Below are 23,259 nucleotides of genomic sequence, written 5' to 3'. Positions count from 1 at the left end.
AAGAAAGTCGCTTTAGTCGCATACATTTACATAACAAAAGTCACGAAAAGTCGCATAAAATTTCCGAAAAAGTAAAAAAAAAGTCGCATGAAATCTTAGAAAAAAACGACAAAAAGAAAACACAAAATTCTAAAAAAATCATATTTCTTGACAATAACAGATACCTACATTAATATCAAACAATCCGGAATAAAACTTTAAAAAATTTAATAAAATTCATAGCAAAAATTTAATGAGGTATTTTTAACATTTTTTTTAAAAACTCTCTTTAAATGTCAATTATTGTTATAAATAATAAAATTCTTCTCCGAAATTCAATTATTTAAAAAAAATTTTAATAAAATTCTTCTCTGAAATTCGATTATTTTCAAAAGTAATAAAATTCTTCGCAGAAATTCAATTATATTCAAAATTTTTTTTTAATTTTTCGTCAAAATTTTATAAATAATAAAATTGATCATAAAAATTAAGGAAGATTTCGACTATATCAGCAATTAGTGACATCTATTAGACGTCAATTGAACTCTTTGGTTTAGAGTCAGGTGTTATTCTTAAGATAATTATTCCGATATGGTTGTCGGTAAATAATTATATTTTTGAATTTAATTTTTGATCTGAAAAAATAAGCTGCGTGAACGACTGCACTGTGCATCTGTGAGGACTCGAACCCCAGTTAATAGCTGCCTTTCGCGGGACTAACGCCTACATTGGTAGCATTTGGCCTGCATTGGTAGGCGTTAGTCCCGCGAAAGGCAGCTATTAACTGGGGTTCGAGTCCTCACAGATGCACAGTGCAGTCGTTCACGCAGCTTATTTTTTCAGATCAAAAATTAAATTCAAAAATATAATTATTTACCGACAACCATATCGGAATAATTATCTTAAGAATAACACCTGACTCTAAACCAAAGAGTTCAATTGACGTCTAATAGATGTCACTAATTGCTGATATAGTCGAAATCTTCCTTAATTAAAATTCTTCATCAGCAAATAATTTCCTACATTAATTGATCATAAAAATTTAATTATTTTCAAAAATTCTAATAAAATTCTTTGCAAAATTCAATTATCTTCAAAAGTACGAAAATTCTTTAAAGAAATTCAATTATTTTCATAATTATCAAAATTCTTCTGCAAAATTCAATTACTTTAAAAAAAAAAATCTATTAAAAATTTCAATTATCTTTGTGAATAATAAAATTCTTCTCTAAAATTCAATTATTTGCAAAGAATTTTAATAAAATTCTTGTCAAAATTTCAATTATCTTTATAAATAATAAAATTCATTCTAGAAATTCAATTATTTTCAAAAGTAATAAAATTCATCACAGAAATTCAATTATTTTCAAAATTTTCTTTAAATTTCTCGTCAAAATTATCATTATCTTCATAAATAATAAAATTCATCCTGGAAATTTAATTATTTTCAAAAGTTCTGCCAAAATTCTTTGCAAAATTCAATTATCTTCAGAAGTAAGAAAATTCTTGGCAGAAATTAAATTAATTTAAAAAATTTTTTTAAATTCTTCTCAAAATTTCAATTATGTTTATAAATATAAAAATTCCTCTGCTATAATTCAATTACTTTTAAGCATTTTTAAAAAAATCTGTTCAAAATTTCAATTATCTTTCAGAGTAATAAAATTCTTCTCTGAAATTCAATTATTTGCAAAAATTTTAATAAAATTCTTTGTCAAAATTTAAATTATCTTTATAAATAATAAAATTCATCCTAGAAATTCGATTATTTTTAATTTTTTTTAAATTTCTCGTCAAAATTTTAATTATCTTCATAAATAATAAAAATTTTTTTTAAATTCTCCTCAAAATTTCAATTATCTTTGTAAATATCAAAATTCTTCTGCAAAATTCAATTACTTACTAATGTTTTATAAATTTCTTCCCAATAATTCAATTATTTTCATAAAAAATAATTACAAACTTTTTTTATAAAGTCTTATAATATAAAATAATGATTTTAACACTCGATCCTCTTTAATTATTATAAGTTGTTTAATTTCAAAAAGGTTTGAATTTGAATCTATGAAAAATTTTAATTCCTATGGAAAAATAATAATTAAATATTTATTTAAAAAAGAAGTTATTGATGTTTTCGAAAAATTTGAAAGAAATTTGGAAATAAATGTAGTAACAGAACACTTTTTTGACTCAAACTTTTTCCTTTAAATTTAAAAAAAAAAATTTTAATTTCAGTCGCATTTTACTAAAAAAAATTTTGAAAAAGTCGATTAGTCGCATTTTTTCACAAAAAAGTCGAAAAAAGTCACATTTCCTGAGAAAAGTCGAAAAAAAGTCAAAAAAGTCGCACAATCCGAGCCCTGATAATTGAATTATCGCGTAGAATGGAAGTTTTCAGAATTTTAAAAAAATTTTTGAAAATATTTAAATTTCATCGAGAAATTTTATTAAAAAATTAAAAATAATTGAAATATAACGAAGAATTGCGTTAATATTCTTGAAATAATATTCAATTTGAAAATTCTACGAGAATCCAATCATTTAAATACAAAAATAAATAATTTATTGCATAATTGAATATTTCTTAAAACTGAATGCTTATAAAGAATTTTGTAAAAAAATTTTTAAAACTCTGCGATGAGTTTTATTATTTATGAAAATAATTGAATTTCTAAAAAGAATTTTATTATTTAAGAAAATAATGGAATCCCATACCAAAAAAATTTATTATTTAAGAAAATAATTGTATTTTTGCGAAAAAATTTATAAAAAATTTGAAAATAATTGTTCAATTCTTCTGTTTTATTATTTACGTAAATAATTAAATGTTTGCGTAGAATTTTATTACAATTTTTTTAATTTATTAAATTTAATTTTTAAATTTTTTTAAATTTTTTAAATACACTGTAAAAAATTTAGGGAGTTAACGGACTCGGGAGTTGGGAGTTAAATTTTTCGAGTTAAAAATCAACTCCAAAAGAGAGTTAAATTCTAACTCCCTTCATTCAACACCCGCGCGAGTTATTTTTTCCATAAGGAGTTAGCATTTGGGTGTTAAATTTTAACTCTCTTTATTTAACTCCCCTGGCATTAACTCTCCAATGGGTGCGACTTTTATAGAATCCCCTGGGGAGTTAAAATTTAACTCCCTTTTTTACAGAGTAATTGAATTCTTTTGGAAAAATTTATGAAAATAGTAGATATTATTGAAACTCTTTAAATTCAGGAAAACGTTTGAGAATAATTGAAATTTTGACAAGAATTTTATTATTTATAAAGATAATTAAAATTTCCATGATAATTAAAAAAAAAATTTTGAACTTTAATTTTTTTGTAGTGTTTTAAACTAAAATTCTTCTTTAACTCCATTATTTTTTATAATATTAACTGAATATGTATTAAATATATAACTGATTTCAGAAGAATTTGAATTATTAAAATTTTTAAAAAATATAAGTTCTTTAAAATTTTGAATAAAATTCATTCAAATTTGAAATTTTAGAAAATTTCAAATTAATACCTTTTGAAATTGATCCACATTTATGAAGATGATAAATGCAATTCTTTTAAAATACAATTAATTTTGAAATATTGAACAAAAATTCAGAATATAGTGCTGTTATTTTGTTTGGATTTATAATTTTAGTGCAATATTATATTGTTTGATGAAAATCCATAATATTAATAGATTATGGATGATTTTAAATAATTAAGATTATGGATTTTCATCAAACAATATAATATCGCACTAAAATTCAGAATTTTCTTATGAATTCTAAAAATTTAATTTTTTCAGTACTTTTAATAAAAATCCCTGACTTTCCCCTGAATTCCCGCTGACCTGTGGAAACCATATATAAATTGAAAGCAGGAACATGAATATCCTAAGAAAAAAGCTAAATATTCTGTAACGAATCACTTCAGAAAATTAAATGATAAATAAGAAAATTTAAATATATCACCCATTAAAAGAAAATTATTGTTTTTTTCAGAACCATTTAATAGAGAAGTACGGAGGAAATGCACATCCATTTACAATGACGTTGATGCCATTATCACCTCCATCAGTTCAACTAGTTCCTGCGAAAGAATACAATGGAGCACCAATCGGCACCAGCTACAATTTCCGAGTGTTTGTTGGTGAGTTAAATAAACGATAAGTTACATTATTTTACACAGAAATAACACAAATGTAAACACTACTTATTAGGATTGGAGCAGACCCAGAAACACACAAGTAAACATTTTAGACCAATCCGGTAACATTAAAAAAAAATTTGGTCGACATATTGGATCCACCATTTTGAATTTTGAAAATCTGCTCTCAATTTCGAATTCAGCGGACCCAAAAACACCCGAGAAATTAATTTCGATAGAATCGCATCAATCTTGAAATTATCCGCCATTATGTTGTGATAGTTAAGTACCCGGTAAGAAGGTGTGTATTAAAATGAATTAAAATGATATCACAAAAAGGACGAAAACGACATTGGTTTGGATTAAAATGATTGAGAATTCATAGCATATTTGTAATCAGTTTAATCCATTTCAATCCAAAAAAATTAAAATGTTAACAATGTTTATGTTCAAGAAAGGATTCAAATGATTTCACTTTTTAAAATTTTCAGAAAGCATTAAACTGGATTAAATTGAGGCCTTGGATCCAATAACTCGCCCGACGCTCGGAGGAACGCGCAACTGCCAGTCAGTGAGCAGTGAGCGCCTCTGGGCCACGACTGGTATTAGCGCGTGCCTTCGAACGTCAGGCGAGTTATTGGATCCAAGGCCTCAATTGATATCATTTTTCGTCATTTTAACAGATTTGAAATGTTAACAGGAATTCAACTGAATTTAAGTGTGTTCAAATAGATTACTGTGATTGGAATAAATTTATTGATGGACAAAAATGTTATTCGTTTGGATTAAAATGATTTCAAGAATTCAGCTATACTTGTAATCATTTCAATCGATTTCAATACACTCGTTTTTACCGGGTATGTGGAAAGGAGTGGAGACATTATGACTACAATTTTTTTCTGTGTTATAGAAAGTTATCATTATATTATGTTATAATTGTAAATGTAACTTAATTATACATAATTTATTTACTTTTACACTTTCTCTCTCTCTATAATGGAATTCAAGACAGTTGTTTACTACCAACTTATAAACTTACAAAAATCGACGTCGCACCTATAGCACTTAACGTCGCGCTATTGAAAAGCATCATCGCAAAAACCACACATTTTTACAACTTAACCTAACAATTTCGAGACTATTACACAGTAAACTGTGAGGTATTAAAAAGCGTTGCAGATTAAATTAACACCAAAAAGGATTAAAATAATCCATTTTTGTGTTATTTCTTACTATGACTGAAATTTTACTTTAAATCAAAACCAACTTACTAATTAACTAACTAACTTACTAATAAGCTAAATTACTGTAATCTAACTTAGTAACGAACTAACTAACTAACTTGTTTAATTTAGTTACTTACTACCTTACTAAGTTAATTAGTAACTAAGTAATTTAATAAGTTAGTAAATTAGTAAGTTAATAAGTTAGTAAGTTAATTAAGTTAATAAGTTAGTAAGTTAATTGAGTTAATTAGTAATTAAGTTTGTAAGTTAGTTAGTAAGTTACAGTGTTGTCGTCACGCTTTTACTGTTTTAAAATTCCCTGACTTATCCAGTTCTAGAATTTTCAACTAAAATTCTTCTTTAACCCTTTCAGTCACGCAATTAGGATAATAGACAAAATATTACAAACGCTATTGTAAATAGGGTTTTTGGGGTCGCTGAATTCGAATATGGGGTCAGATTTGCAAAATTTTTAAAATTTAAAATGGCGGATTGAATATGGCGGACGAATTTTTAAAAATAAAACGGATTTACTTAAAACTTGTTACTCGGGAGTTTTTGGGGTCGCTGAATACGAATCTGGGGTCAGATTTGCAAAATTTCTAAAATTCAAAATGGCGTATCCAATATGATGGACAAATTATAAAAAATTTAACGAATTCACTTGAAATTTGTTACTCCGGGGTTATTGGGATCGCTGATAACGAATGTGGTATTAGTTTTTAAAAATTCAAAATATAGGATCCAATATGGCCATATTGGATCCGCCATTTTAAATTCTGAAAATCTGACTTCAGATTTGTGATCAGCGATCCCAATAACCCCCAAGAAACAAGTTTCAAGTAAATCTGTTAAATTTTCTAAAATTCGTCCGCCATATTGGATCCGCCATTTTTAATTTTTGAAAACTAATAGCGGATTCGTAATCAGCGACCCCAAAAACCCCCTAGTAACATGTTTCAAGCAAATCTAATAGGTTTTTATATTTTTTTCAACCATCTCAAAAGGTAGTCGATTTATCGACCACTATGACTGAAAGGGTAAAGTCAATTAAAAGTGTTGAAAAGTCAAATTTTCAAAAGTTTTTAATTTAAAAGCTTTTGCAAATTCAAATTATTTCTGAAAATCCACGTTGTAATGCTTTCAATATTCAATTATAATCTTAAATTTTATAATATTTTATTAAATAATTGAATGTTTCCTAAAACTGAATTTTCATATAGAATTTTATCAACAAATTTTTAAATAATTTAATTCTCTTGACAAATTTTATAATAAAATTTTTAGGAATAATTTCATTTTTTTAAAAAATTTAATAAAAATCGTATTAAAAATTTTAAAATAATTGAAATTCTGCTAAGAATTTTATAAAAATTTTTCAAAAATAATTGAATTTTGTTGAAAAATTTTATTATTCATAAAGATAATTGAAATTTTGATGAGAAATTTTGTAAATTTTTTAACATAATTGAATTTCTACGAAGAGTTTTATTAAAATTTTTGAAAATAATTGAATTTTGGAAAAAAAATTTATTATTTTTAAAGATATGTCATTGAAATTATGATGAGAGTTTTTGTAAATTTTTTAACATAATTGAATTTCTGCGAAGAATTATATTACTTCTGAAAATAATTTAATTCTTGAGACGAATTTTATTAAAATTTCATTTTAAATAATTCAATTCTTTTGTGAAATTTCATTGAAATAGTAAACATTGAAAATAATTGAATTTTGACAAATTTTTTAAATTAATTACATTTTTAAGAAGAATTTTATTATTCTAAAAGAAATTGAATTGTTACAAAGAATTTCATTCAAATTTTTTAAAATAATTTAATTCTTTGAGGAAATTTAATTAAAAATGTATTGAAAATATAGGGAAAGGTTTTTAAAATAATTGAAGTTCTTTAATAAATTTTAATAAAAATTTTAAGAATAATTATATTTTTTGAGCAATTGTATTGAAAATAATTGAAAGTCTGCGATGTGTTTCATTATTCATGAAAATAATTGAATCCCTGTAAAAATTTTTATTATTTATGAAAATAATTGAATTCCTGTAAAATTTTTATTATTTATGAAAATAATGAAATGTTTGCGTAGACTTTTATCAAAATATTTTTTAACTAATTTAATTCTTTTGGAAATTTTAATTAAAGTACATAGTAGATATTAAAAATCATTGAAATGAGGAAATTTTTGTAAATAATGAAAATTTTGCTAAGAATTTTTGTAAAATTTTTGAAAATATTTGAATTTCTAAAAATAATTTTACTATACTTTTGATAATAATTGAATTTTTGCAATCATTTGTAACTGCTTCAAAATTCAATTTGTTTTAGTCGTTTTAACTAAATTTTTTCTATGAATCTATTAATTTTAATAATCAATTAAATATACCTATATATTAAAAAATTTAACTAATTTCAGAAGAATTTTAGTTATTAAAATTTTTTAAAAATCTAGGTGTTTTAAAATTTCTAATTAAATTCATTTAAAATTGAAATTTTACAAAATTTGTAATTAAAATCTTTTGAAGTTCATCTACTTATGAAAATTGTAAACGCGACTCTTTAAAAATTGAATTAAGTTTGAAATATTTAAGTAAAATTAGATTTCAAGAATAAACAATGACTTTAGAGAATAATAATTTTCCATAGGATTTTGATTAAAATTAATTTAATTCCCTGACTTTTCCAGGTTTTTTAATTAATTAATTTTGGTGTTAATTTTGTGTTGCAGATTATTTAAATCCATTGTGGTGTTATTTTAACACCTCACGATTTACCGTGTTTTTTATTTCTTATCACTTGATTGTAACTTATTTACATACCTACTATTATTCCAAATTCTATTATTTATCTATTATTATTTCCTTGAAGCACACTGTTTAGAAAATATGGCTATAGTCTAATATGTGTTGCTGTTTGTTCTTAAAAAAAAACTTTCATTTTTTTCAATTAAAAAACAGTTTCTATAGTCCATGGGCCCTGATGTAAAAAAAGTCATTCATTACTGTGTGGTTGAAACTTCGTATATTTGTTATTCAAATCGAGTCGAACAAGTTTTGAATGTAACTAATTCTGGTAGGTGGGGCGTTTTTGTTTTTAACTATCATAAACTCACATAAACTCATGGATTTGACGCAAAACAAATTTATTACCTAAATGTTAGTTCTTATTCAAAATATTTAAACTTTAATGGTACGTTGATTTCACATACAAAAGAAAAATCTTCTGTCGAACAAAAATATGCCAAAGTTATAAAACATAAAAATTTACAACATTATTTTTGTAATATAAATTTGTCAATATTTTATTTTATTATTATTATTTTAATGAAAAAAATATTGCACAAACTAAAATTTTTTAAAAGAAGTTCGCAATCGTTTCACCTAGAACCACAAAATTTATTTGTCATATGAGTATGCATCTATGCATTTATAGACAAATGCGAAACTGTAAATTAACATTTCGAAGATTATGTGTCGCATATATTGTTAACGCAAAAATGAATCAACAAAAATTATAAATAAAACTAAATGAGTTCATTTAATATTTCCATTTGCACTTGCCTGTTAAATTAAAAAGAGAGTCTTTATTAATACCAAGCGGATATCATATTTTTCTCATTATTTCTATTTTTCTCTCTGTCATTTATACTTGCAAACATTTAATAAAGAAACGAAACACTGAAATTTCACGAAATAAGAGATTTCATTTTCTTATTATTCTTGAAAGTAATAACTTCCATTTTTAGCATATCATTGATGACTAACATTTATTTAAATAACTACAGTTGTTTAAAATTTTTTTCCAATTTGTTAAAAATTTGAGAAAAAAATTATTTTTATTTGTAAATTATATAAACGTCTGAAAAAAAGATAACTCTAAATTGAAAACATTTGGAAAGAGTGTATTTTATGGAAAAACAGCGGACTCATAAAATTAATATGTATATATTCTGCAAAACAAGATTGCTAAATAGTTCCATAAATTGTCTAAAGTTACTAAAAATAAAACACTGAAGTAAATGAACATATTAATTAAAGTTGACCTATATGATGACCCACGAACTCTCCTCGACAATAAACAGAAAAACTAACTCATAAAATAGAAAATAAACGTATAGAATGGTAGAAAAATTTTCCATTGGTAAATTTATTTAAAAAATTTTGTTAATTTAAACAATATTTTTATTTAACAGAATTTATAATTGAAGACCTCCACGGAATAACGATCTATGGCACATTTAAAAATGCTTGCAATTTTCAACTTTGAATTATACCATAAATCGTTATTTCTACTTTAATATCTAATGAAAACCAATAAATAAATGATATTCTCTATTTATTTAATTATACCATTTCATTCATTTAGACTCAAAATTCAATAATACGTGCACATATTTTCATTACAATTGCATTTATTGTAAAATGTGTCATAGATCGTTATTCCGTGGAGGTCTTCAATTAATAAAAATCTCATTTAACCAATTGTTACGTCGAACTAACCCAATTATTATATTCCCTAGTGTTTCCCGATTTAATTTTAATTAGTGAAAATCAAAATTGGGACGGAGTTTGGTAAATAATCAAGAAATAATTCTATTTGAACAATGTGTATTTTTAAAATGAACGTAAAATTGAAAAAGATTAAAATGATGCACGAACTTTCTAATATCTGAGTCTAGTGGTCTCTTATATTACACCTTGGAACAGCGGATGGTCCTTCTTAGTTTGCATCGTCTAAATACAATAGGCTTTTCGCAGGCAAATTAGCTTCTAAGTAATTGCAGGTTGACAATTATGACTTATGATCCTCGTAAATTTTCCTTGTGTTAATTATGAATTCACAAACTCAAACAATACTTCCGAATACAGGATTTAGAAAAACTTGGTATAAAGAATATTTGTACTTTTCACTGGTGTGTAGACAACACAAAAATATGAGACTGACGTTTAAGGTACACTTTAGAATTTAAAAAAATGTTATTTTTTTTATTGTATTTTTTAACTTCTTATGACTTCAGAAAACACCTCCTAAAGTATTTATAACCAATTGTAAAAAATAAAAGTAAATTTTTCAAAAAATATTCAATTAATGTAAAAAGTCATTGACAAATTAAGTAAGTCTTTAAGGGGATGGTGGGGTCTAGCTTTTTGTTACGACCAGTAGAAACATTGGTGCTAATGTATGTAACAGTGTCTGACATAAAAAAATGGTGGGGTTTCAATTTGCAAAAGAATTTTAGGTAATTTATGGATGGCCTCTAACGATACATATTGCCATTAGGTAATTATCACCCTCCATTACTCATTAATGTTCTTTCTAGCACTGAAAATATCTTTAATTACGATTATTCGCAAAGTTTCGTTGTGGTATATGATTTTAAAAATGCAAATATTGATGGCATTGTTATCCTCCTAAATTCTACTAATTGGAATTTACTATTATGTGATGAGAATGTTGATAATGATGTTACTAATGTTTATGAACTTTCGTTTAATAATTTTTAAAGATGGATACCATTAAAATATGACAATTCATCAAAATTTACACCTTAGTCAGGGCTCGAACCAGTGAAAGTATTTAAAAATACGGACTTTACGGACCAAAAATGAAAAATTACGGACCATTTACGGACCATTTACGGACCAATTACTGACAAAAATATATAAGAGAACATTTTACTTAAAACTATAAATTAGATTTTTTCATAACTAAAAAACATGAAGATATCGATAACTCCGAGTCTTCGACTCGAAGCGATCGATTACTTCATGTTTTATAATAATTAAAGATAGAGTGATAAAATTATTATCAATTCAATTATTATTTTCAAGAATTTTTAACTAAAATTCTTCTTAAAATCGATTATTTTTAATAATTTTCGAAAAAGTTCTTTGACAATTTTCAAATCCATTTCTTTACAATATTCAATCTTACGAAATTTCAATTATTTTTAAATTCTTCAATTAAATATGTATTAAAAAATAAAAACTTCAAATAATATAAAAAAAATCCGCAATTAAAATTTCTCAAAAAAATTAATTCCACAGAATTGTTAGTTAAAAATATGAAAAATTCAAATTTTCAAAGATTTGAATCTGAAACCTTTTCAAAATTTAATTATTTTTAAATCAATTTTTATCAGAAAATTCTACGAGAATTTCATTATTTAAATACAAAAAAAACAATTTATTGAATAATTACATATGTTTCTTAAAATTGAATTCTTTTAAAGAATTGTATCAATCAATTTTCAAATAATTTGAATTCTTTTGCAAAATTTTATTAAAATAGTAGATATTAAAAATAATTAAATTAGGGAAAATTTTTGAAAATAATTAAAATTTTGCCAAGAAATTTATTAAATGTTTTGAAAATAATTCAATTTTAGAGAAGAATTTTATTATTTATAAAGATAATTAATAATTTACGCAAAGAATTGCATTAAAAATTCTGAATGCAATAATATTATTCTTTAAAGAAATTTAATTAAAAATTTATTAAAAATAATATTTAAATTGTAATAAATAAATTGTAGCAAAGGTTATTAAAATAATTAAATTTCTTTGATAAATTTTAATAAAATTTTTAAGAATAATTACATTTTTCGAGGAATTCGATTAAAATTGTATTAAAAATAATTGAAATTCTGCAATTAGCTTTATTATTTATTAAAATAATTGAATTCCTAATAAGAATTTTATTATTTGCCAAAAAAATTAAATACCTGTAAAAATTTTATTATTTATGAAAATAATTGAATATTGCGAAGAAATTTATAAAAAAAATTTGTAAATAATGAAATTCCTGTACAATTTTTATTATTTTTTGAAACTAATTAAAGGTTTGTGTAGAATTTTAGTAGATTTTTTTTAAATAATTGAATTCTTTTGGAAAATTTTATTAGAATAGTATAGATACCTATTAAAAATCATTGAATTGAGGAAAAATTTTGAAAATAATTGAAATTTTTCTAAGAATTTTATTAAAATTTTTGAAAATAATTGATATTTCGGAGAAGAATTTAATTATTTCTAAAGATAATTGAAATTTTGACGAGAATTTTTAAAAAATTTTGAACATAATTGAATTTTTGCGAAGAATTTTATTACTTTTGAAAATAATTGAATTCCTTCAATCATTTGTAATTTCTCTAAAATTATCCAAATTATATCGTATAATTTACGTACTTTACGGACCTTTTTCAATCGAATTACGGACTTTACGGACCTTTTTTCAAAAAAACGGACTTTTACGGACTTTAAGCAAAGTTACGGACTTTTACGGGATTTACGGACCTAGTTCGAGCCCTGCTTAGTTCATTCACAAAATAAAAAATCTTGTTTATTCTAAAAAGACTGCTCACTTGAATTCCACTTGAAATCCAACACATGTTTTACAGGGATGAATCTGGTGACACACGTCTTCAAATTTATAATCTTTTTGTGCAGCATTTTAAATCCGTTTATACATTACTATCGTCGCAACACAATCTAAACCAGCCCTAAATCTGTTAGAAAAACAAAAGATTTGAAAAAATTGTACCTCACTCTTTCGAGACCTAAGCTAAAAGTCGGAAAAGCAGTGTCAGAAGCTGATATAAATAAAGTAATAAATTTCTATGAAGATGATGACAATAGCAGAATGAAAAATAAAAAAAATCAGTCTTGATTAATGGAAGAAAAGTTTTAAAACAAAAAAGAATAATTTTATTTAAGAGATCTGCACGCAAAATTGCGACAAGTGATTACGAAAATAGCTTTTTAATAATTTAACTAAATGCCTCTACTGTTCAATGAGTTATCAATTAAATATAAATTTATCAAAGGGGAGATTGCGCGACAGACCAAACCGACGGTTTGTTGCGTGTGTTGCATCAAAATTGTAAGTAGCTCATGCTGCACAACTGACAGAGCAACCACAGAAACTAAAATTATGTCTACTATTGTGCAAGATGCTGTACAAGCATTCAACTACAATAATAATCAAGTTACTGTGTACACAGTGGTTTATTATTATTATTGTAAAGATGGAAAATTTTGTGACGAAAATGTGATCATTCTTTTAGGCTGCTAAAGTCATGATTCAGTTGCAATATATCTATATTCATCTGCAATTCTTGTTTTACTGAACACATTAAAAAAGTCATGAAGTAAGGAAAATTATCTAAGTTTCTGATAGAGCCAAGCAGCATTTTAAAAATAAATTTAACATGACCGATCTCATGAAGCAACATTCAGATTTTGGAATGAAAGCTGAGTGGCCCATGGAAAAACCCTTATGACGGAATAGGAGCTGCTATGAAAATTCAGACAAGAAGAGCTAATCTCCAAACATCATCACTTAACAGCGTCTTAACACCTCATGATCTTTATGCTTGGGCAAAAAGCAATATAACAAACATAACTTTTTTATAACGTTTCTAGATATCACGGAACGATTAAAAACAGTGAATTTGCGATTCAAAAATGCACCAGCAGTTCCACAAATTCAGAAAATCACATTTTTATTCCGGTGTCAGATACGAAATTATAGAATAAATATAAACATATTCCAGTGCTGCAGAGTGTGCCACGTTTAAATACTAATAAATAAAATTCACTCTGTTCTGTTTAGGACTTTTCTTTCGTTAAATGGAATTAAAATCATTTTCAATCAATCCTTTTCCGGCCTTTTCTTTGAGCGTTTTTAGAAAAATATTTTACTACATTCAATAATTCGTAATCAGCGACCCAAAAAGCAAAAGTATCATTTTCAATCAGTCCTTTTCAGGCCTTTTTCTGCGCGTTTTTAGAAAAATATTTCGCTACATTAAATCAACGATCCCAAAAGCAAAAGTAATATATTGAAAGCTGCGTAAAATTTATAGCGTTTTTTTCAAATTTTATGAATTTGGCCTCTTTAAAGAGGTGTATTCCAAAAAGAGTAATAATTTTTAAACTGCATGCATTCTCTTCAAAATCAGACCTTTTTGAACTTGATCTGTTGAGATTTAAGAAAGTTATTATTTTTTGAAGTACGTGGGACAAAATATGCTGTACTGTTCATTGGAGAGTCAATGTCCATAATTAATAGATATCTAAATACTCATAAACCTATAAACGAATATGACCCACTTTTGAAAAAAACTTAACCTTCCGTTGAGACGCACTAAACTGAAAAAACGTTATACTTTATTCAAATACAAAAATAATTTTAAGTGATTTTGTTTAATTAAAATCAGTTTATAAGATTAATCCTAATATATATGAAAGTATCTACTGATTTGATTCAAAAATATTATCAGTTTGGATAATTATGTTTAATTCATGAAGCTGAAACTGGCACCCACTTTATTTTTGATATTAATTTTTAAAGTTAAATATTTTTTATAAAGCTAAAACTAGCACCCAGTTATCAGCAACAACTTATTATTTCAAAATTTTATGTTGGTTTTAAAGAAAAAAATATTTAACTTTAAAATTAAGTGAGTGCTGATAACTGGGTGGCAATTTCAGCACCATGTTTATGTTTAATTCAAACATATATTCTGTTTTTGGTTAAAACAAAAAATAGGTTTAAAAATTTTATGTTTGATTCAAACTTAAAAGTTGATTTTATCATTAACTCAAAATTCCTACATTGACTTTATAGTCATTCACAAATGCCATACTTTAGAAAGAAGTCTCACTTAATCTTTGTTAATTTATTTAAAATTAATTCAAGTATCACTTTAAAAATTTTTTGAGGTTCATTTTCATCTTTTATACAATTACAAAAATCCAAAGCCGTTGAATTAATCAGGGTAATTTATCAATTTATAGTTTAAGCTTAATTCAAGAATAAGCCTCTAAATGTAAACAGTGAAGTACTTGAAACTCTATTTGCTCTAATAGCCTTTATTACTCGGTAATGTATAAATCTGCTTTTGAATCGCTTTGAACGCAAAATACACAGAATTCTAAAGGGTGAAACTAGATATCTCGAATCTAACAGCAAGAGAGAAATAATTATTATCTAAATCACGACGAAGCCAGAAACGGAGCTCATTAATAAGTTTTACCTTCAGAACTGAGAAAACTCAATTTTAAAATCAATTTATATTTGATCCTAAGAACATCATGTAAATTTTCAGTAAAAAAAAAGAATAAAAAATTAATTAAAAAAAATTATTCAAATTACGGAATTATAAAATATAAAGCTACTGTAAAATAATATCTTTTTTTTATTTTGATCATTATTAGCATAATAAGTTAGAAACGCTTAAGATAAAAACTTTATCTACTTTATACATGCATTTTGCGTGTTATATAAAAATTACCAACCCTGGAAAATTGTTTTATATAATATATACATAGAAAGTGACCTTCGCCCATGAAAGAAAGATAAAAATGAAAGCTGGAGTATTACGTTTTTGTAGTACCATCGAGGATTCAATAAATCGACTTATAAAAATCTACATTTTATATGTGTACATATATATTTATATTCAAGAGTACAGAAGCTTGGGAAAATTGAAAAGCATTCAAATAAGTTCCAAAAGGAACTCAAAGGACCGAGGTTGTATTGAATACATTGCATTCAATTGCTACGGTCGGCTTTACATTTGCTTTCAAATTGACATTCATCAGAAAAATACTAATCCGTATATTAAACACGATTATATTTTATATAAATGAAGAGAACAATGAATTAATCTCCACTTTGAAATCATCATATTATTGACAATACAGCTAATATTCAATTAAAAATCGAAAAAAATGAAAATCTATAAAATTGAAAGTTATTGAACATTGTGTCTCGAGGAAATAAAAGCCATATATTAGGTACAGTCTCCTTCGATTTAGAGAACTCTGGAAAAAAAAACAATTTCTAAATTTATTACACACGTGTCACAAAACATTTTTTATTCTTTTACAAAATTTATGGATTATTGCTTAAGAATGCACAACTTCATAAAAATTTATCGCACCCCTGAAAAGTTATATATTTCTTATATAATTCATGAACTCATAAATTCGTAATCAGTATTTCCTGGAACTCATAAACTTCTGAATAGTCAATAATAACCTGAAGAATAATAATTCATTACATTCTTGACGAATTAATCTAATGTTTGGAATTTTTTGCAAGATAAGTTAACCCATTTATGTTCAAATGCAGATTTTTAGTGTAAATTCAACAATTTTTAGAATTTTGATCGACATCTTGAAATTAGTGACTGACTTTTTGCTTTTGAATTAGTAAATTTTACTAACAAATTAGTAGAATGCAGGTATTTTTCATGATTTATAATAAAATAATATTGCAAATTAGAAAATTTTTTAAAAATTATTACTAACAAACAAAAAATATACCCATTTCGTTTGACTAATCTAAATTATTATGCAAATTATTCTCTTTTTTATTTATAAAAAATACAAGAAAATTGTTAATTTGGTAAAAAATTATTATTAAGAAGTAAGAAATAATTTTTACTTCTCAATAACAATATTGTTTACAAAATCATTTTTTTCTTTTGGGAAGAAAAAAATTAGATATTCCCGTTTCTTAATATTTTTTTTAGAAAATTCTCAATTTTCATAAGGATATAATTTGCATCAATTCTATTTCCTAATTTCAATGGTTTAATAAAATTCAAAGTTTTTTTTAAAAATAAAGGTAAAAAATGTTTATAAATTATATTTGTCAGTTAGAAAATTTAATTGAAAATGAAACTGAAAATTTCTGAATTTTTATAAAATAAAAGAAAAAATTTTATTGAAAAAAATGTTCTGTTAAATTTATTTACACGAATACAGTAAGAAAAGCTATCCGTCAGTCATAGGAAAGTATGGGAATCGCATAAGTCTGTCTCACTCCCACTCATGGGACATGACTGACGTGGTAGGTTTTCGTACTGTATATCTTTAATTGTAAAATTATTCGAAAACAATAATTTTTTAAAAAAATATTTTAAATATTTAATTATTATTATTTTTCCATAGGAATAAGGATTTTAAAAAATTTCAAATTCAAATTTTTTTTTAAATTTATCAACTTTAAAAATATTGTTATAAAACATGAAGAAATTTATTACTTCGAGTCTTCGACTCGAAGTGATCGATTTCATCATATTTTATAATAATTAAAGAGGATCGAGTGTTAAAATCATTATTTTATATTTATAAGAATATTTTTACTGTAACTTGTTAAAAATTATTTTCCTAATTCTATTATTATCTAGAATTTAAACTAAAATTCATTTTCAAATCAATTCTTTATTAAAAAATTCTAAGAGAATTCAATTATTTAAATACAAAAGTAAATTATTTATTGAATAATTTAATGTTTCTTAAAATTCAATTCTTATAAAGGATTTTATTAACAAATTTTTAAATAATTGAATTCTTTTGGCGAATTTTAATAAAAATTTTTAGAATAGTTACATTTTTCAAGGAATTCGATTAAAATTGTATTAAAAATAATTGAAATTCTGCGATGAGTTTCATTATTTCTGAAAATAATTGAATTATTGAGAAGAAACTTATAAAAAAAATTGTAAATATATCTGAATTCCTGTGAAATTTCAAATTTTTACTATTTACGAAAATAATTAAATGTTTGCGTACAATTTTATTAAAATTATTAATCAATCTTTTACGGCCGAGAAATAGTAATTATAGTGAAGGAGAATAAAACGAAAAATTATGAAAATTGTTTCTAAATAATTGAATTCTTTTGGGTAATTTTATTAAAATAGTAGATATTTAAAAAATCATTGAAATGAGGAAATTTTTTGAAAATAATTGAAATTCTGACAAAAATTTTATTAAAAGTTTTGAAAATAATTGAATTTTGGAGAATTTTTTTATTCATAAAGATAATAATTGGGATTTTGTAGAGATTTTCTTGTAAATTTTAAACATGATTGGATTTTGTGATAAGAATTTTATTACTTTTGAAAATAATTGGGTTTCTGCAATCATTTGTAACTTCTTCAAAAATCAAGTTTTTTTTAGTGTTTTTACCTAAAATTCTTCTATAAATCCATTATTTTTAATAATTAATTAAATATATATTGACAAATTTTAGAAGATTTTGAATTATAAAATAAAAATTATAAAATAAAATTTTTTCAAAAATCTAAGTTCATTAAAATTTTTAATTAAATTCATTCAACATTGAAATGTTCTAAAATTTTAAATTGAAACCGTTTGAAGTTGATTTATTTATGAAAATTGTAAACGCAACTTTTTTAACTTTAAATTAATTTTGAAATATTTAAGTAAAATTATTCATTAAATAATTTATTTATTTTATGATAGTTGTTCAATATTATTTAAGTTATTTACAAAGAAATTTTTGTCAGAAATTGAAAAAATTGAAGGCTTTGTATTAGAATTCGTGATAATTTTATAGTTTATGAGTCAAACAAAAAAGACACAAAAATTCAGAATTTTTTATGATTTTTATAATTTTTATGATTATTATAATAATTATAATAATATTAAAACTATATATTCCAATTCATATCTTATTTTTATAAAAAAAAATGAATTAAAAATTTTTACGTTCTGTTATTTTTAAAATTGCTAATTTTATTTTAAAAAGTGAGTGAGCAGTCAGCCACGCGCGAATTGTTCCTAGTTTATTATGTAAAATTTACTAATTCAAAAGCAAAAAGTCAGTCACTAGTAAGAATATTTACAAATTCAAATTTAGAGAGTAGTAAGAAAAGTAAGGAAAAGCTTTGTCCTCATATTTAGATGAACTAAAATATTTTCAAGTCAAAACATGAAATGTTTCGAATTTTCTGTCATTCAAATGCAATTTACAATAGATAAAGAATGTTTTTTCTCTTTTATCTAAAGAAACGTTTGACATTTTTATTTTCAGCCGAGACACCTGACGATAAATTGATAGCAAAAAATACGACAATGGTTCAAATGGGAATCAGAGTGATACAGGGACCGAATTCACAATCAAGAAACCCCCTTTATAGAGTGCCTTCGACAACAGGGGAGTCAATGCTTAACAGAATTGAAGAATGCGATTCTCAAAAGATAAAAGTCTCTTACAACGACAATACCAATTCTGATATCGAAGAGGCAGAAGGTAAAAGAAACTTTATTATTTCCTTTATAAATAAAATAATATATAGGTAATAGAAACCATACTTTTAAGCGAATTATTAGTATATAATGTTATTAATCATTCCCCCCAAGAGAGAAATTAATAATTTTCCATTACATTGAATTTAGCAGAAACGGATAATTCTAAATCATTTTGTAAATGCGATATTTTGTTCAATTGTAGTTAAGTGTAATTAATTTCATATAATTAAATAATTATAATTATACCTACTGCAAAAACTAATTTTATTAATTTGAGAATTTTTGTCAACTAAAATTTAAAAATAGTAACAGATGTAAATAATAAAAAATCTAAAAATTAGACTTCGCACTTGATAATTATTTTTTAAAAAATAGCTTTAAGACTGAAAAAAGTAGTAAAAAAATATCTGTCGAAAGATTCAATTTGACGACTAAAAAATCTCGTTTTAGTCGATTCACAAAAAAAAACAAAAATTTTATTCTGTATTTCCCAGACTTTTTCCTGATTCCCATAAAAAATATTCACTTTTTTTCTTATCCTGCTAATAACTTCAACCCTACACGGAAAAAAATAGTCGCAGAAATTTTCAGCGACTAATCGAAGACTCTCGGATATGAACGAATCTTTTATAGACTTTTAGAAATGTTCTACGATTTTAGCAGAAATTCTCCAAAAAAAGTCGAGGACTTTCTAGAAACCTAGCAGCGGAAAACAGTCTCGGAATTATTCTAACACTTCATAGAAGGTTTCGTCGACGAGTCGCGGAAAATGGTGCGCACAAAAGTTGCGCGCGTTAAAACCAATAAACACTGTTTTTTTAACATTTTTTGTTAACAATTTATGATAATTGATTGTCAAGATTATTATTATTTTTATTATTCAATGTGTCGATATTAATATATACATTAAAAAATTCTAAATAATTTCCGCGACTGTCAATTAAAAATTAGAACGCTGTAGAGTAAATTCAGGTTTGTAATTTTCCGCGACTGTGGCGGAATCGGTTACATGCGCGTGGAGTCTTCATTTTCTTCGACAGTCGCGGAAAGTTTCTTCAAATGTAGTCTATTTCTTCAAAAACTGTGAATATGATTTTTAAAACACTTTCCACTAAATCCGAGAGTCTTCAACAAAGTCGAGGAAAATTTCCGCGACTTATTTTTTCCGTGTAAACATTTTTAAAATTCAATTATTTTCTAATTTTTTAGTTAGAATTCATCAAACATACGATTATAATTAAAAATAATTTTTAAAAGTAAAACCGAATTTTTTAAAAAATAAAAAATAAATTTCAATTAAATTTGACAAAATTTCTAATTAATTGAAAATTCAATGAATTTTTTTAATTTTTACATAGGTATGGGAATTCAACTATCTAAAAAAATTTTAATTAACAATTTTCCAAAGATTAATTTTTTTTCTTAATTTCTAAATTAAATTGTTCTAAAATTCGGACTTAAAAATTAAAATAGAAAAAAAACATTAATTATATTCCCAAATAATTTTACTATTTTCTATAGGCTAAATTTTATTAGTTTAAAAATTTTTGTAAACGCAAATTATAAAATAGTAAAAATTTGCTAAAAGTAAATAAATAAAAAATATTAAAAATTACTAAATGTAAAGTAAATATTTGTCGTTCACTGCAGATTATGTTAAAAGCTTTTTTTTATGATGGTCTTTAAATTTTCAGTTAACTATGGTGAAAAAAGATGTAAATCTTAATATTCTCTTTCGGAAGTCCCTGAATTTCAAATATGTAAGTTAAACTCTCTTGAAGAAATCTTGAAAGTTTATGAATGTTCGGGGCTCCAAAAATATAAAGTTTGCAGAAAGTTTATAGTCTACTTTTGAGCGTAACCTTGCAATGAGTTTCAGCTATTTTATTTAACTGTAGTTCAAGATTGTACGCCACAAGGATAATAAAATTTGTTCCCACTCAGGTTTTAAACTTGAATTCCAAATTCAAACCACGATTAATGTTTGTTTTTCTTTTTTTAAAAACAAATATCAGATATGTATATCTAAAGAAAAGATTTTAGAAATACATTGTTTTCAAATCCAGTCAGAGAAAAAAAACAAAAATATTATATTTTTTTTTGTATAATTTACTACCAAAGGTAAAATTTTATAATTGAATGCAATTAATTATGATTCACTCAATAACAAGCAAAAATTAGTTTTTTACAGTGGAGGAAAGTTATTTTATTTACGTCTACCCGACATTATTTTTTTGAAAAATAATTTTAAAAACTCAACTTTCAGAACTGAAAATACCACATGCAGTCATGGAAAAGCAATTTCTCATGAGCGACGGACCTTTACGCTTAGAGGCAACTTTGGATCGTGCAATTTACAGTCGCGGAGATCCAATCACAGTTCGTGTCAACGTAACCAACAATAGTAAAAAAACCGTCAAAAGGATCGAGGTAATTTCAATCATCAAAGTTTCCTACAAATTTTAGTTTTTATTTTCTTTTTTAAAATTTTTCATATAACGTAATAATTCGATACCTCAGTGTGATACAGTCCTATCTTCTGGTAATACTTTAAACTGTCCTATCTCGAGGTGATGTTTTGTACCGTGCTATCTCTAATTTGACAAATTGTAGTGTGAATAAAAAAAAATAAATTACGGTACTTAAAATATTGATTACATTCAAAACAATAATTTTTTTATATTTTAAGAGAGACTTTTTATCATAATATATAAAAATTTAGTGTGAATTAATAAAATTTAACCACTTAAATGCATTTAGAAAACAGCTAATACATTAACCCTACTTTTTGACAGCACGATACAAACTATTACCTGAAGATAGGACTGTACTAAATATTACCAGAAGATAGGACTGTATTACACTGAAGTATCGAATTATCTAGTTGCAAATTGAAAAGAATTTTTAATTCACAGGCCGCAAAAAAAAATGATTTAAAAATTCAAGTTATAGATCAATTAGCATTAATCAAGGTGGTCAGAAATTTCAGTTTATCAATTTCCCTGACAATTTACTGTCATTGAAATTATTTTCCCAGACAAAATTATTTTTACAGGAAACTATAAGATTTTACGGAGAATGAGTAAAATTTATGAATTTCTATAATTTCTAAAATTTAGAATTATAAACCTTCCTGAATTCAATTATTTTCTATAATTTTCAGTTAAACTTGATCTCTAAATCAATTATTTAAAATAATTTTTCTAAAGTTCTTTTAGAATTCAATTATTTATACAAAAAATCAATTTTTTATAATAAAATAATTGTAACTGTCCATGTTTTTTTCTAAAGTTAATATTTTCAAAAAATTAAAAATTATAAAAAATAAAATCTTACAAACAATTTTTTAAAAATATTTTAAAATAACTTTTAAAATATAATAGTAGTTTTTTAATTAGATACCTACAATTGAAAAATTTCAAAACAATTGAAATTTGGTAAATTCTTTTAAAAATAATTGAATTTTTGAAAAATATCCTAAATAAAAATAATTAAATTTTTGAAGAATTTTAATTACAAATAGGAGCATAATTTCGACAAAATTTTAATAAATCTAAAACAGTAAATTTTTTATAAATTTTTATTAACTTTGTTCGAAAATAATTGAATATTAAAAAATTATGATAAAACAATTTTAAAAATAAGTTTTTAAAAATATTTGAATGTAATTTTTTGAAAATAATTGAATTTCTTAAAAGAATTTTTGTATAATTTAAAAATACTAATTAATTTTTTGATGAATTTTAATTTAAAAATTTTGAACATAATTTTTTTCCAAATTGTTAAAAATAATTCTCAAATGTTATTATTTTTTGTACGTATTTGAATTT

General features: G+C 24.1%; 2 protein-coding genes across 6 annotated transcripts in view; one reads left to right on the top strand and one right to left on the bottom strand.

Annotated features, from left to right (window-relative positions):
• Positions 1 to 23,259, bottom strand: part of LOC122503404 (14 kDa phosphohistidine phosphatase-like) — a 323,366-nt gene that overhangs the window by 264,934 nt on the left and 35,173 nt on the right. The window lies entirely within an intron of this gene.
• LOC122503402 (arrestin, lateral eye-like) overlaps positions 1 to 23,259 on the top strand; it is a 253,422-nt gene that overhangs the window by 209,052 nt on the left and 21,111 nt on the right. For all 4 annotated transcript variants that reach the window (XM_043613922.1, XM_043613925.1, XM_043613924.1 and 1 more), the window contains exons 6-8: positions 3,972 to 4,119; positions 19,212 to 19,430; positions 21,696 to 21,859. In XM_043613922.1, coding sequence (XP_043469857.1) covers positions 3,972 to 4,119; positions 19,212 to 19,430; positions 21,696 to 21,859 — 531 coding nt within the window. The remainder of the gene's footprint in view (positions 1 to 3,971; positions 4,120 to 19,211; positions 19,431 to 21,695; positions 21,860 to 23,259) is intronic.

Source organism: Leptopilina heterotoma, unplaced genomic scaffold (genome assembly GCF_015476425.1).
Source record: "Leptopilina heterotoma isolate Lh14 unplaced genomic scaffold, ASM1547642v1 Lhet_26, whole genome shotgun sequence".
Classification (NCBI taxonomy): Eukaryota; Metazoa; Arthropoda; class Insecta; order Hymenoptera; family Figitidae; genus Leptopilina; species Leptopilina heterotoma.
The sequence above is the reverse complement of the archived record's forward strand: the minus strand, read 5'-3'. Positions and strand labels throughout refer to the sequence as shown.